Genomic DNA, 13,817 nt, shown 5'->3' with positions numbered 1-13,817 from the left:
TAAAATTATATTTCAAAAATGTTAAATGCAAATGCTGCACTACATCTTTGCTGCAGTCAGTAAATCACTAACTATTCTATAAGGATAGTTGAGAAAACAGAAATACACAACAATCTTGCATCCCATTAAAATTTTAACAGCTGCCTCTAACAAATACATATCTGACACAAGTTTATTCTTTGCTTGTATTTATGAACAGAAAGATAAACTGGAAGTATTTAGCTCTAATGGTCACTGGTTCCTTTGGTTTCTCCCTACGCAAGAAGAAATTCTACGTCCTCTATCCTGGTATAAATAATTAAAATGCGGAAATACTAACACAAATTTATTGAAAAGCAGGAATTATTTTAAAAATAACTTTAGTTCAAACTCAAGTTTGTTAACTCTCACAGTGTGAATGGATCAAATCAGCTGCTTCCATTGTAAGGACCAACTGTGCTCAACTTTTGGAACTACAGGATAATGCAGGCTGGATGTGACTCCAGAGGCTCCACCCCAGTCATCCGATCAGAGAACATCTAGTTAGAGGAGGCTGCTCAAGGTATTACTCAGTCCAGTTCCAAGTACCCCCACTTATTACTATGAAGAGTAGAAATTTAATTCAACTGCTGTCTTTTAGAGAGGGAAAAAAAAAAAGCACTTTCCTGAGTGCCTGTTGTACCCAGGTAAGTTCATGCTGTAGACTGACAAAGTCAGGGGTGCTACACTGGACAGAAGGTACAAGCAAGAGAAATAAAAGAGATCATTACAGACTTCTATTCTTGCCAAACCCACAAACACAGGAACAAACCAAACTGGTTCTACCCTGTGCTTCAGTCACATAACTTTTACTGCTCGTTATGCATGAACCACAGCATCCACCATTCACTGTCAGACTCCCAGGTCATTTACCAAGTTTACTGTTTGAAAAGCTTATTTGAACTTACAGACTCAGTAAATCACACTGTGGAACCATAACACATATCACTTTAAGCAACGTAAAACTGGGTAGGCTTTGAAATAAAGTGACTCACAGCAAACATCCAAGCAAACAGCTGAAAACTTTAAAATGCACAAATACATCCAAATGACTCAGAGCAATCCATATTGCAATCATTCACAAAAAAATCACAACTGAAAGCTTTAAATAATGCAAAGCCTATTGACTTCTGCACACTCTGGTGGAATTTCATCATAATAGGCACTACACAAATCCATAGCAAGTTCCTCCAAGAGATGACAATCCAAGGCCCTGAACTGAGCACACCATCCTTCAATGGACTTGTACAGGTGAGGGGACTCCAGCCTGCTTCACACTGCAATATAACTGAACACCAGTGAGGGAGAAAGAGGTGCAGGGAGAGAACAGCATCTACTTCGAGACTACATTGAAGGTCACGGAGAATATGGGGTCTCAACTTCCTGTCCACTGCAGTAAAAATTTTCCTTTATTTTAGTCCAAAGATTTCACAAGCAAGTAAGCACATTCAATCCAAGCACATGGTCAATATTTTTCATTCACAAGCGCACAGACACAGTGCAGACCTAATCAGCTGTCCCACACTTAAGTTTCAAAACCACAGTGAGATAGCATGGTCAATTTTTATCCACTTTGTTTTCCTCACACTCTTCATGATTCTGATGTGCTACTTCAACTGCTGGAGTGTTTTCAGTTTGATTGAGGTCATTCCTTCTGAATCAAATTTTGATGTGAGCCAGGGTCAAAACACCAGCATAAAAGTAAAAGCTGGCATGCTGTAGATTAGTTCTGACAGCAGGATATGACAAACAGGCAGTATATGTGAAGAGATGTTTTATAATATTAAACATATAAGCTTTCTCTCAATCATCTTCCAGTATTAATATGGTTTTGATACTCCTGTGAAGTATCCTGGTTTGTTATTTCAGATATCAGTAAAAAACAAAACGCGAAAGTTATTTGTTTGAGATTAGAAAGAATGACAAAAATAGAACCAGAATTCCAACATATCAGTGCCCTGCTCTGATGACAATATCCCGCTTACACTCAGTAACTAACTTGGTTTCTAGGAAGCTAGAAGAGAATACATCAAGCATTAAGGAAAAAAAAAAAGCTATTTTCACTGGTCTATCTGGTTTCATAATGTAGATGTTTAAATAGAATTTTTTTCCCAGATCCAGCACTAAGAGGTACCTTCAAAAATTACAGTCAGCGATTGAACGTAGCCTAAATATCAACCTTGCTCTACCTGCACCTGTCTTGTGAGCAGATGGGTAGGTAAGACAACTGTCAAAGTAGTCTCAACAGGCTTTCAGTCAGCTGGCCAAAAAAAACGGGATTTAAAAAGAAATGAGTTGTATAAAGTGAAGATTTTCTAAAAATATGTAAATGTATATAAATAAGGGAACCAACACAAAACAGTTCAGGTGAAAAAGCACCCTCATGTCAGACATTTATCTTCAAAACACTTAACTAACCATGGGGTTATGGCATTACTATGGCTTCCAGCAACCTAAAACCCAGGCTATTCTGTATGTTGTGTGTCCTCCCCGATCAAAAAAAAAACCCACAAAACAAATCTCATAACAAAACAAAACACCAAACAAAAAGCACACTAATATAAACTGATAGCTGTCCTCAATCTATGTGGCAGTACAGAATGTGATAGTTACACTAGGAAAGGATAAACCTTACAAAATCCTGAAAATCATACATATTTGCCAAAGAAACTATAAAGTTATTTTTTGCCCCTCCTAAATAGCAAGAGGCTCTTTGAGACTGAAATTTTTTTCCTGCCATGTCATTCTTTTGCAATGGTTCACAGATTTCCTAACTGAAAAAAAAACAAATATAAAATTTTACAACCTTCTCAGTCCTCAGCAATACATGGGCACCCATGAAGACCCAGCTAGGCACAAAAAAAGAAAAGCCACATATCAGTGTTTAGTCTGAAACTGATGTTTAAGGTTCTCTGGCTGGTTCAATCACAGTTTACTCTGCTATCTGTTCAAATACCAGATAAATTCCAGAAGTTCTATTTTTCTAGCACAGAGAGAGTATACAGCAATGTCACAGTTCCTCAAGACTTTGATTTACAGCTAGAACACGCAAACACGCAATTTCAGTTTTGCTTCTCACTTTTAGGCAAAGATGTTTACATTTGTCCCCCTCTAACTCCTTAACTAAGACTGAGTACTAGAAATAGTCATGTCTATCTAGAACACTCCAGCATCAATCTTCTTTCTATTTGTGACAGCTCCATCCATAAAGAACTGCTTGCTGGTTCCTCTCCACATGAAGCCAGCATAATTTTCTCTCCATCAACTCCATCAATCCCCCAGTTGCTCTTCATATATGCAAGGTAAGAGGAAAAGAGTGTCCTCCATACTCATTTTTCATTTTCTTTTGTCACACTCTGATCTATTCTTCTCACACTATTCACTTGGCACTTGCTTCTATCAAGTATTTTCTGTACCAACTTCTCTGGAGCACATACTGTGCTGTGTCTTACTACAGCCACCTTCAACTCGGCAGTGCTCAGTAACAACAATGCACAAGCTCAGCCCTAATCCCTCTCCACAGCTTCCTTCCTGCAGCTGGAGTGAGAAATGTATGCCCACATCTGGGAGATGGGAAGGATATTCCTAGCTACTTCCCTGCTTCCTGACTATTATTTTTAAATTGTCTTACTACGTTTAACTTGACACAACCTGGTAAAAACTAAGGCACTTAAGAACAGAGCCTGAACACCATCCCCTCCTTTCTTCTCAACTACTATTTCATTTTGAGCTCCCACCTTGGTCTAAAGGCACAGTGTCCAAAGTGGTCCTTCCTCTCCTGTGTTGAGTCACCACCTCTTGCAGACTAGCACTTATATTGTAGCTTAAGATCAGTGGGACTAGATCTCACAAGTCCCTTTAATCTTGGTCTTGCTTTAAAACTATTGTTTGGTTTATGTTTTGGTTTGTTTTGTTGTTTTTGTTTTTTTTTTTTTTTTAATCCAGGGTTTAAATAGTCATTGCACTCAGCAAATGGAAGCAAGACAACACTTTCCAACATGTGATCCACAAATGCAGATTGCCAGTGATTTCTGCTCAGGAGGTCATAAAAGATGAATAACAGAAAAAAAAGCAAACAAACACCAAAGAAACACTTATTTGATGACCTTAGATGTACCACTCATCAACTATCCTAAGCAGCAGAACAATCGGCAGGAAAAGCAAATGTCAGAAATCTGAAGACTAAAAGAAATCTATGTCCTAGTTGAGAAAAAAATTCACCTTTTGAAAATGACAGATGTGTTGCTGGGATAAGTTTTAAGTAATAGACTGTATACACAGAAGTAAACGTTATCAGTACAAACTATTCAATTTTCTTGAGGGACTTCAATCATATCTGTTCAAACTCTGTGAATCTAAAACTGCCCTTGTTTATACAGGAATGCCAAGAAAGTCCATAGAGCAAAAAACCCAGTATCTTCCTCACAAATGAACCAACCAGACCATGGCCCCAGCTGTCACAACTTTTAGGGTATGAATCAATTCCATCATACCAGTATACGACATCACTTACAAAGCTTATAAACACATATACCTTATTATCTGTGAAGGAATGCAATCACAATAAGAGTTAAAAATAGAAATTTCTCAAGCATTTGAACTCTTTTAGTACCTCAAGACACTACAGGCCACACTGACAAACTTACACATTCTAATCTCTCTAAGGATATGGGATCATACTCACGCTGTTTTCTGGATGTTTACATTCCCTGTAGAGAAAGCCAAGTGAACAAGAGTGGCTGTGCAACAACTGATTTGGGTTTTAAATCACCTTAATATCAACATCCTCATACTTGGGAAAAAAAGCTATTAGGAAATTACCGGAATTGAGCCCTTCTTTAGAAAGGTGTATCTACTTTTTTTTTTTTTTTTTTTTAATACATGCCTTATTAGGATGTATTTCTTCCCTCAAGTCTGGTCTAGGCATCGAACTAGACCCTCCTTGCTACGCTCTTATTCCATACCCTTTTTTATTCTTATTCCCTTTCATCCTGTCAGACCTCAATCTCCTCCCTCCTCTGGTGCAGCAACTTGCCTGAAAAGCAAATTCTCCTGTCCAGCCAAAGTAAATCTGTTCCACCTACTTTAGTAATACATTATGTTTACCTGCTGCTTTTTCATGCTGCCACACAGCCATGCTTTCAAGCAGACTGCGAGTCTGCACCTTGGAAATGCTTGAAAGCTGTTCTCAGCAATGCTACAGATTATGCTTAGGTGTTTCGCTCGGGGCTTTTCTTCCTTGCTAAACCACAATGAAAAGACTTCACGCCAAAATCACAGACACTACAAGTTAGGGAAAGTCAGACGGGGACTTTATAAAGTTTGGAGAAAACACCGTCGACTCCGGAAACCTATCAAAAGTTTGGGGAGGAAAAGGGGCGTCGTCCCACTGTCACTTGGTGAGGGATAAAAATCCAATCCATGCAAAAGCGTGCATTTCTGCCCTTTCTCATGCAGCTTCGCCAGTATGTTTGGCTTGGCTTCGTATCCTACTGGAAGCCTGCCGCAGGGAAACCAGCTCAACGCGAGCAAACCTCCTATTTTATTTATTTATTTATTTCCCCTTCCCCTAGTTAAAGGACAGCTCCAGCTCCATCCCTGTCCCCGCCGCTGTCAGGGAGGAGAAAGCCCCGCGAAACGTCAGCGACACACGGACACAGACACACACGGACACAGACACACACCCGCACTCCGGCAGCCGCGGCGGCGGGGCGGGGGAGGCAGCGCCGCGACTCCCCGCACACCCAGGGCAGCGGGAGCGGCGGGATGCGGGAGCCGGCGGGATGGCAGAGCCGGCGGGATGCGGGACAAGGGACGGCGACCCCGGGGCTCCTCCCCAGTCGCCCCCCCACCCCGCCGCCGGGGAGCGGGCGCGGGCCGCGGCCGCCAACGGCCCCACCGCCACCGGAGGAAGAGGAGGAGGAGCGGGGGGAAGGAGGACAAGAAAGGGAAGGGAAATCTGGGTCTCACCTTCCTTCTCGGCCCGGGCCGTGTGGAGGAGCAGCGCCAGCGCGAAGCGCAGCGCCGCGCCCCGCCAGGCGGCTGCCCAGCCGCCGGCGCGGGGGAAGCTGCCGGGGGAGCAGCGGGGGCAGCGGGGGGAGCAGCGGGGGCAGCCGGGCGCCGCCGTCATCGCGCTGCTGCTGCCGCCGCCGCCGCGGGTCCGCCGAGTGTCCGCGTCTGTCTCCGGCCGGGCCGCGGCGCGCGCGCGGAGGAGCTCGGGGAGGGGCGGGGCGGACACCCCCGCGAGCGCGCGCTGCGGCTCCTGACGCGCGTGTCACTGGCCGCCACGCCCCCTGGGGAGGCCACGCCCCCGCCGGGCGAGGGCGGGGAACAGGTGCCATTTTGAGTGCGGGCAGGGCGACCCTCCGCTGGCCCCGTCTGCTCTGGCCGCAGGGTTGCCGACTAGGTCTCTTTGGTTTAATTTGTTTTTATTAGTAGTATTTATTTCTAATTTTTTTAGCTGTTTCGAGGGCGATTTTAGATCTGCTGTAAGCGCCGGCTGTTCGCGGTGGGGTCACTCCGCCTCCTCAGCGCTCTCCGCTCCCGCTCTCTGCGCGGGCCGGGGGGCGCTGTTGTTTCCGTGCCGAGGCCGGCGGGGCTTCTCCCAGCCGCCTCCAAGATGGCGGCGGGCGCGCGGCTCCTTCTGTCCGCGGCCTCGCTGGAGACACGGGGGCGTTTCTCGCCGGTGCTGCTGTCCTGTACCCGTGTCTTATGTTCCCAGCTGGAGGCCCGGAGCGTCGTGCTACAGGGGTTTCGATAGCTTCACCCTGAGGGAATTCTCCCTACCTCAGCTGCTGGGCTGGGCCGCTCCCATCGGCACAGCAGCGTCGGCCGCTGCAGAAGCGGAGGACTGGGAGGTTTTGCATGCCTCAGAGGCGCAGTGAGAGCCTGTGCTGGAGCTAGGGCGTGACACCACGCGTCTGCCACTCTTGAGGGAAGACGTGTACCTATCACTGTTTCGGTGACACGGCGTGGCCGTAAAGCCTTTGGGAAGGCATGGAGTAAATTTGCAGTGGGGGAAAAGGCGCATTGTTATACATACGAGGTTGGTGTCTGTCTAGCGGAGGTTACACTGGGAAATGGGTCCGTGGAACCAGTGCTGACAGAAGCTGTGATACCAGGTGTGCCATGTGGCAATGCTCCCAGTAAGAGATGTGAGCTGGGTATCTGTCCAGGACTGATAGTCTGAAAGTCATCTTGGATAAAGTGGCAGGAGCAAAAGTCTGTAGTACAATCTCCTCACTAAAGAACTGTGTTAGCTTTGCAGGTTTAAAACCTGTATGCATCCACGTGCCGTTGTCAACTGCTCATTTCACCACCTGATCAACACGTCACACTGGATTTGAAGTGGTTGAACACATCACTGAGTTTCATCTGTCACAACAGTATAACCGATCTTGGTAGTGTAATAGAGCCAGAGTCTCTAAGGGACTGACTAACAGCCTCACTAAAAATAGTAACATTTGTTATGGTTCTTACACAGTCATAACATGCGCTGTTCTTTATTGTTAAAACTCCCTAAAGACACCTTGAAAGTCTGGAGGTGGTTGTTTTGTTGAACTATGGCTACAACATCAACTAGGTTTATTTTCAAGGGAGAAATGGAATTTTAGAAGTACTGGGTTGAAAACTTTCCCAGCAATAGTGATTGTTTCCAGAAGACATGTGAGGAGAAACCTAAGGCTTCTGTGTAATTACTAATCTTTCAAACTTGCATAGCCTTTGACTAGTACATTGAAAATGGGTTTATACAAATCAGTGATTTATGAGTATGAGTCTCTGTTCATATTTCTCAGAACCACCCAAACCACAGTAAATACAAGACTTGATCACTGCTGTGAGCAAAAGCCCACATGTTGACTTCTGTGGGGGTTAGGTATGTACATCAAAGAGCAAAATCAAACCTAAGAACTCAGAAAGATAAACAGCAGTTAGTGATGCTTTCTTATTACAGTGGACGCTGTAGGATTTTGATTTTACCTTCCTTACTGGGCTTCTGCTACATGCATTACTCTTCTGGGAATAAAAGTCAGCTAATTTCTATTTCTCGTATTTCAAATGCACTATTGCACAACCAAGCAGACAGACTTTCTCATAATTCATGCTCTAGAGTGTCCTACCCACTAAAATGAATGGGAACTCTTAACAAAGCTAAGATGTAAGCATGGCAAAATCTGCAAGGATATAAATGAGAAAAGAACTATGAGTCTACTGTTATATCTATGAATCCTCAACCTTTCAACATTAAAATATGGGCAGTTTTTATTTGTTCTAAATACAGAATGTCTTTTGAAAAAGATATTATGAGTAAAAAACAAACAGCTCACAGTACATATTCTCCCTTTCATCTTTGTCCAGAACTCCCACTGTTTTCTGTGCAGGAGAAACCAATACAATATGGTCCAATGTCTGTAAATGATAAAGCAAAAAAGCATTCCATTAATTTATTTCTGCTTTAATCTGGGTTATATTATTTCATATGTATTTGCAGCTCTTCAAGTTGTTTCATTTATACATGCAGTGCATATAAATACCAACGTTTGGATACTGCAGTGTTGCATGAGCATGTTGAACAGTTTAGAAAACAATTTCTATGCTAGAAAAAAAAGCTTCTTAAAATAAACTATAACAAGACATAGAATATAGTTCTTATGGAAGTGTATTTGTGTTAATAAACAGAAATGACAGAAATACTTAGGCACTAAAGTTCAACAGCTGACTCATCAGATGAAGGAATGCCCTATTCTACAGGAGAACACATCAGAAAGACTTTGAGACAGAGAGCTGTACTCCAATTCCTGCAGCCATTGTCAGCTTTGCTAGCATGACTGCTAGCACAGGGTTCAGTTATCACCAGAAGAGTGTGGTGGTCCTTCCATGCTGAGTGAAAAATTGTATACCTGAAGACTGCTATGTTTACTGAGCTGTGGTAGTTTAAAGTGTTCCTTCTAAGCACACCAAAATGCTGGCATTCAATTATCATGTAAGATACCTTGGTTGATAGTTGATAGTATTTTTTTTTCTTCCTGAGCAAGGAACCAGAAATGCTAAAATGCAGATGTGTGGCTTCTGCCACCTTGATATGGAAGCAGAAATTTCTTGGAGAATATCAGTCTGGTTAGTTAGAAGCTGTAACCTGTTCAACTGCTGGTACTCACTAGACATTATCTGCCCGACAAGACTACAAAAGCAGTAATCCATTGTTTGAACCATCTTGTCTCTCCTGCAGGGAATTACCTCTTCTGTGGGACATAGATCAAATCCAAGTGATGTTGCACGCAAATAAATGAGAAATTTTTGTGGGGTCAATTTCTCAGGATCCGGGAGCATGTAAACTCTCTTCAATCAGCATCATAACCCTCGCTACTTTTTACTCAATGATTTTATTTTCTAGAGTGGTAAATTGAGGGGGGGTTGTTATTTGTTCTACTTTGATTTTCTGTTTGCTTAATCACTCATATGGTCATACCTAAATTAAAATCCAAGATATGTCATATGATTTTTATTGACCCCATGAGGAAAAAAAATCCCTAATTTCTTTAAGAATTTTGCATTTTAGGAATTAAATGCAATGATCCAGAAGTTACTTTCTTGAAGAAAGGGATGATGACCTTTTGATTTGGCTCATAATCTGATACACACTTGCCCGATGAGAGCCCACTTTCAGCTTTGCCTTGATAAAAGCCATTACTCTGATTTCGGTTTGCCACATCTTTCTAATAAAAGAACAGTAAATAAAAGATGCAATATTTTTCTGGCAGTAGTGCTAGCTGTAATATCCCTGTTGTGAACTGGGATGTGAACTTTTGCTGTGGATACACACCTGGAAAAATGCATGAAATAAGCACTAGCCTCATTTATTTGACTACCAATTCAGGTTTCCCTACTGGTACATCAGTGTCTTTCAAATGCTCTGTTCTTGTCCCTCTCTCCTGTAGTGACCCTAGCACCAGGCAGAGTGGGCTGGGCTGATCTGGGATGACCTAAGTAGTTGTGTCCAGCATGTAGGTTTGATATATGAAAAGGTGAAGGCATGGAGGAGGCTGGCTAGAAATGGATGCTGTGTGGCTGTAGTGCAGTGCCTGTTACTTGATTAATGCCTTTGCAGCGTCCTCACAGCCTGTCCCATGCAGTGCTGTGCACTGGGTTGTTGTGAGTTTGGGAGGTAGAACACAGGACTCTATCCTGCCTCAAAACCTGACACGGCAGAAGACTTCAGCACCAGGTTAGCTTTGTGCATACGAGTCCTGACAGTGAAGGGAACTGCTCCTGTTTGGCTGTGTGTTTGTTAGATGCCTTGCTAGTATGAGCCAGACTTTCCAGATTCACTCCCCAAGGGTGCAGCAATACATCTCCATTTGCTGTCAGCACAGTATTATTGCCTCTCCCAATGTTTGGCAGCCTGGCACAATTTCAGGTGTAGTGGATAGTATTTTGGTGTGACAGCAAGGTGTGTGATATTTATTCCACCCATACTCCACACTGATTCAGCAAAGCTGGAACTTTCTAACACAATCCTCCTCTCTATCATAGTCTGGTAGAAATCCAAGACTGCTGGCATGTTACCATAATGTGGTATCCAAAAAACACGCTAGATAGATGCTAATTGTATGGTAAATTCTGTGTATTGAATTCTCTGCCATAAGAGCTGGCATCTTGTGCTAAAACATCCATAACTGCAGAAGTAATCCACTGATGCAATAGAAAAACATAAAGGAGAAAGAAAAATAAAATAAATGGGCCTAAAAAGAATGCTGATTAACCAAATATCTTGTTCAGCCCAAAGATACACAGAACTGCATCCTTAAGTTCCTAAAGCTTTTCTGGGTGTTGAAACTTCATTGGAAACCTCTTCTTTCAGTAAAATTGGATTCTATCAAAACAGTGATGCACTCAACTCTGTGCTATATTTTGTGATGAGCACATCCAACCGCACTGCAATGATGTGCTTGGGTTTCTGTGCTTGGGTGAAAAGATGTTAGTTTATACTCAGACTGAAGTGCAACTCATTTTCATGGAGAGTTTAAAATTACCAACACATTTGATCATTTATCCAGTTGTCTCCATGCAGATTCAGAAGCTCAGCCACAGATACCTCCATCTGAAATTCATGGTCAGAGTTTATCAGTCCCAGATTACCTGCCAATGCTCGTGGAACCTATATCATAGGAGGGCATTTTTTATTAGGACTGTTGATTTCAATTTACAAGCTGAACAGAACAATAGATGAAGCGTGCAAAGGGGGCACACATCAAATGCTGTGGATTCCAGTTGTTGCCTGGGACCCTCATCCTCAAAGGAGACCAAAGTCAGAGATACCTGTTCATGAAGATTACCATGCAGGATAAAGTAGGATGAAATTCTAATAGTAGAACTTGATTAAATGCCCTAAAAATGGAAAATGGAAATGCCTTAAAAATGGAAAATGGTTCAATCTGGTTTTTACTGCTTTCTGTGCATGTGTTGTGTCTTCTGCTCTGTGTTTGTAAAGTCTTACTTCTGGAGGAGCTTGAGGAGTTTGATGATTGCCTCATTCTCATTGCCCTCTAGACAACACTAAATATTTTCTCCATTCTGAGTCATATGCTCTATGATATGAAGTATAAGTAAGGAGATGTCTGGACTTTCCTGTCCTTTCACATAGCCTAGGTTATCATTAGTGCTGGCATTCTGTGTACAGGCTCTCAGATATGCACTTCTCTTTTGCTCTGCTGTTGTTTCTGTTTCTGGGTTGGATTGTATTAATGATGGCTCTTCACTCTTGTCTGACTTCCCCTCTGCTGTTGTGGTTAAGCATCTCTTTCACTTCTGCATGTTATAATAGAAAAAACCAAAAAAGATGAGACCAAATGCTAGGGTAGACTCTTATGGTACAGCCTTGTATGTTTGGAAAGATCGTCCCTGATATTCTGTTGCTGTGATTGACATCATTTTAACATGTCTCCAAGTGCTTATTATCTCATCTCTCACACTGGCAAATAAAGGCTCCCAAGAAGCACTACAGAGATATTTCTGGGTGAAGGTTAGCCCCAATACAGACCCAATACATGTTCATATGTACCAATATGTACATTCAAGGCTCTGTTCCCTCAGCTTCTATGTTTGTTTGAGATCTCTTCACCTTCTTTCAAAGTGTGTTGCGCCGACCTTTTTGTGCTATAAGGCTCCAGGGGAAGGAGTGAGGTCTGAGGAGATGAGATGTAGAGCTCATGGGTGTTGTCTCCTCCCTTTCACCCTTCAGAGGAGACACCATGCAGGACAGAAAAAAAAAGGGTCAAAAAAGAGAGAAGTGACACCAGCTGAGCAGGACAGGACCAACACAGCTCCTGCATGACACTTAAATAACAGCATGGGGCTGAGCAAATGGGATATACCCAGGAATTTGCTGCAGTTCCCAGTGCCACCTCATCTTAACAGGGCTAGCATATTTTAGTCTCCTGCAAAATTTTATCTAATGTCTATCAAATCCCAGTCGGCATAAGATGAAAGCATGAGATGTCCCAGTCTTTTGTTATACAACAGAGTACAAAAAGATTCAAAAGACAAAGTGCTGCCTTGAATGAGGAGCTGTGGTTGGTTGGAGTGCCAAGGAAGCCTAAGTTGAGGCCCCCACATAACTAGTTAATTTTTTAAAAGAAATTTATTTTTAATAAGAACCTGCTGCTCTTCTTCCAGGTTCTGCTTTCCCATCAAGCAACACAAGAGCTGTCAGCCTTGCCTGTCCAAACTGAGGCATAGACGTCTGGGCACGCATCAGGGTGGAGGTGGAATTTCCAACAGAGAGAACTGAGAACCCAGAGAAAACAGAGCATTTTGGAACTGACGTTCTCTCTGGAATATTAAAAGACCTTATGCATACCTCAGGGATTATATCTGTATGGATGGGTGTGAGAGCTGCTTGCCTGCTCTTATACTTTGAGCTACCAGGCTGCAGGCCAGCTCTGATATGAAAACTGAAACCGTGACAGTGTGACACTGTGTGTGCATTTACCATAACTATTCTCTCTGCAGGACTTATCAACACAGCTGTGAGCTCTTGGTTAGTGCAGCTACCTGATACCCAGACCAGTCTGGATAACGTCCAGCTGGCTCAGACCATGAGCAACTGCATGCACCACCCTGCATGGGCACTGCTGCTCAGTTGCAGCAGTCAGTTCCCACAATGGCTACCGCAGCACTTGTACACAGACACAGAGTGAACTGCTAGTCACTGCAGTGAAAACAAACCCTTCCTGTGACAACGACACTCTTAGTATATAATTTCATATTTCATAGTTCGTAATCCTTTTGGATTGTTCAAATAAAATGTAAAAATGGCATTATATTGAAACCAAAGGAAAAAAAATTAAAACCAGAGCAGCTCTTAACTGACATATTTAAAATTACTTTGAAATGAAATTAAGCTTTTCAAAGACAAATGGGTTTCTGTGGCTCCAAGTGAAACAGTAAGCAATAAAATCCAGACTTACTTGTGCGTAAATGATTTAGGTGGTGAATGGAGAGGAGACGGTCATAGAGGGCTGAGCTGAAGAAAGTACATTTGCAAGTTCATGAAAAGCCGACGTAGCAGAGAGTTCTGCAAAAAAAAACCTGAATAGTATGACTCAACTTGATCCAGATAAGGTTTTCCTAGGGGAATAAAAGACAAAACCTTTGATCTTCGTTGCTGTGATAGAAAATTGAGTAATAAATAATGGTTCTGTTAATGTCTTAATCATAGCTTATACATGATGTTCTCTTGCCAACATTCCTTTGCTTCTCATTGTACTTTGACACAGTGTGATTGCATGAGTGTATCA

At 42.8% G+C, this 13,817-nt stretch overlaps 1 protein-coding gene across 1 annotated transcript in view; it reads right to left on the bottom strand.

Moving 5' to 3' along the window:
* TMEM131 (transmembrane protein 131) overlaps window positions 1-6,209 on the bottom strand; it is a 93,011-nt gene extending 86,802 nt beyond the window's left edge. Inside the window, exon 1 of the mRNA XM_038128597.1 lies at window positions 5,989-6,209. Within this exon, the coding sequence (XP_037984525.1) occupies window positions 5,989-6,148 (160 nt within the window). The 5' untranslated portion in view covers window positions 6,149-6,209. The remainder of the gene's footprint in view (window positions 1-5,988) is intronic.
* Window positions 6,210-13,817: the final 7,608 nt, after the last annotated feature.

This window comes from Motacilla alba, chromosome 1, assembly GCF_015832195.1.
Source record: "Motacilla alba alba isolate MOTALB_02 chromosome 1, Motacilla_alba_V1.0_pri, whole genome shotgun sequence".
Lineage (NCBI taxonomy): Eukaryota > Metazoa > Chordata > Aves > Passeriformes > Motacillidae > Motacilla > Motacilla alba.
Note: the sequence above shows the minus strand (reverse complement) of the source record. Positions and strands in the feature narration are given on the sequence as shown.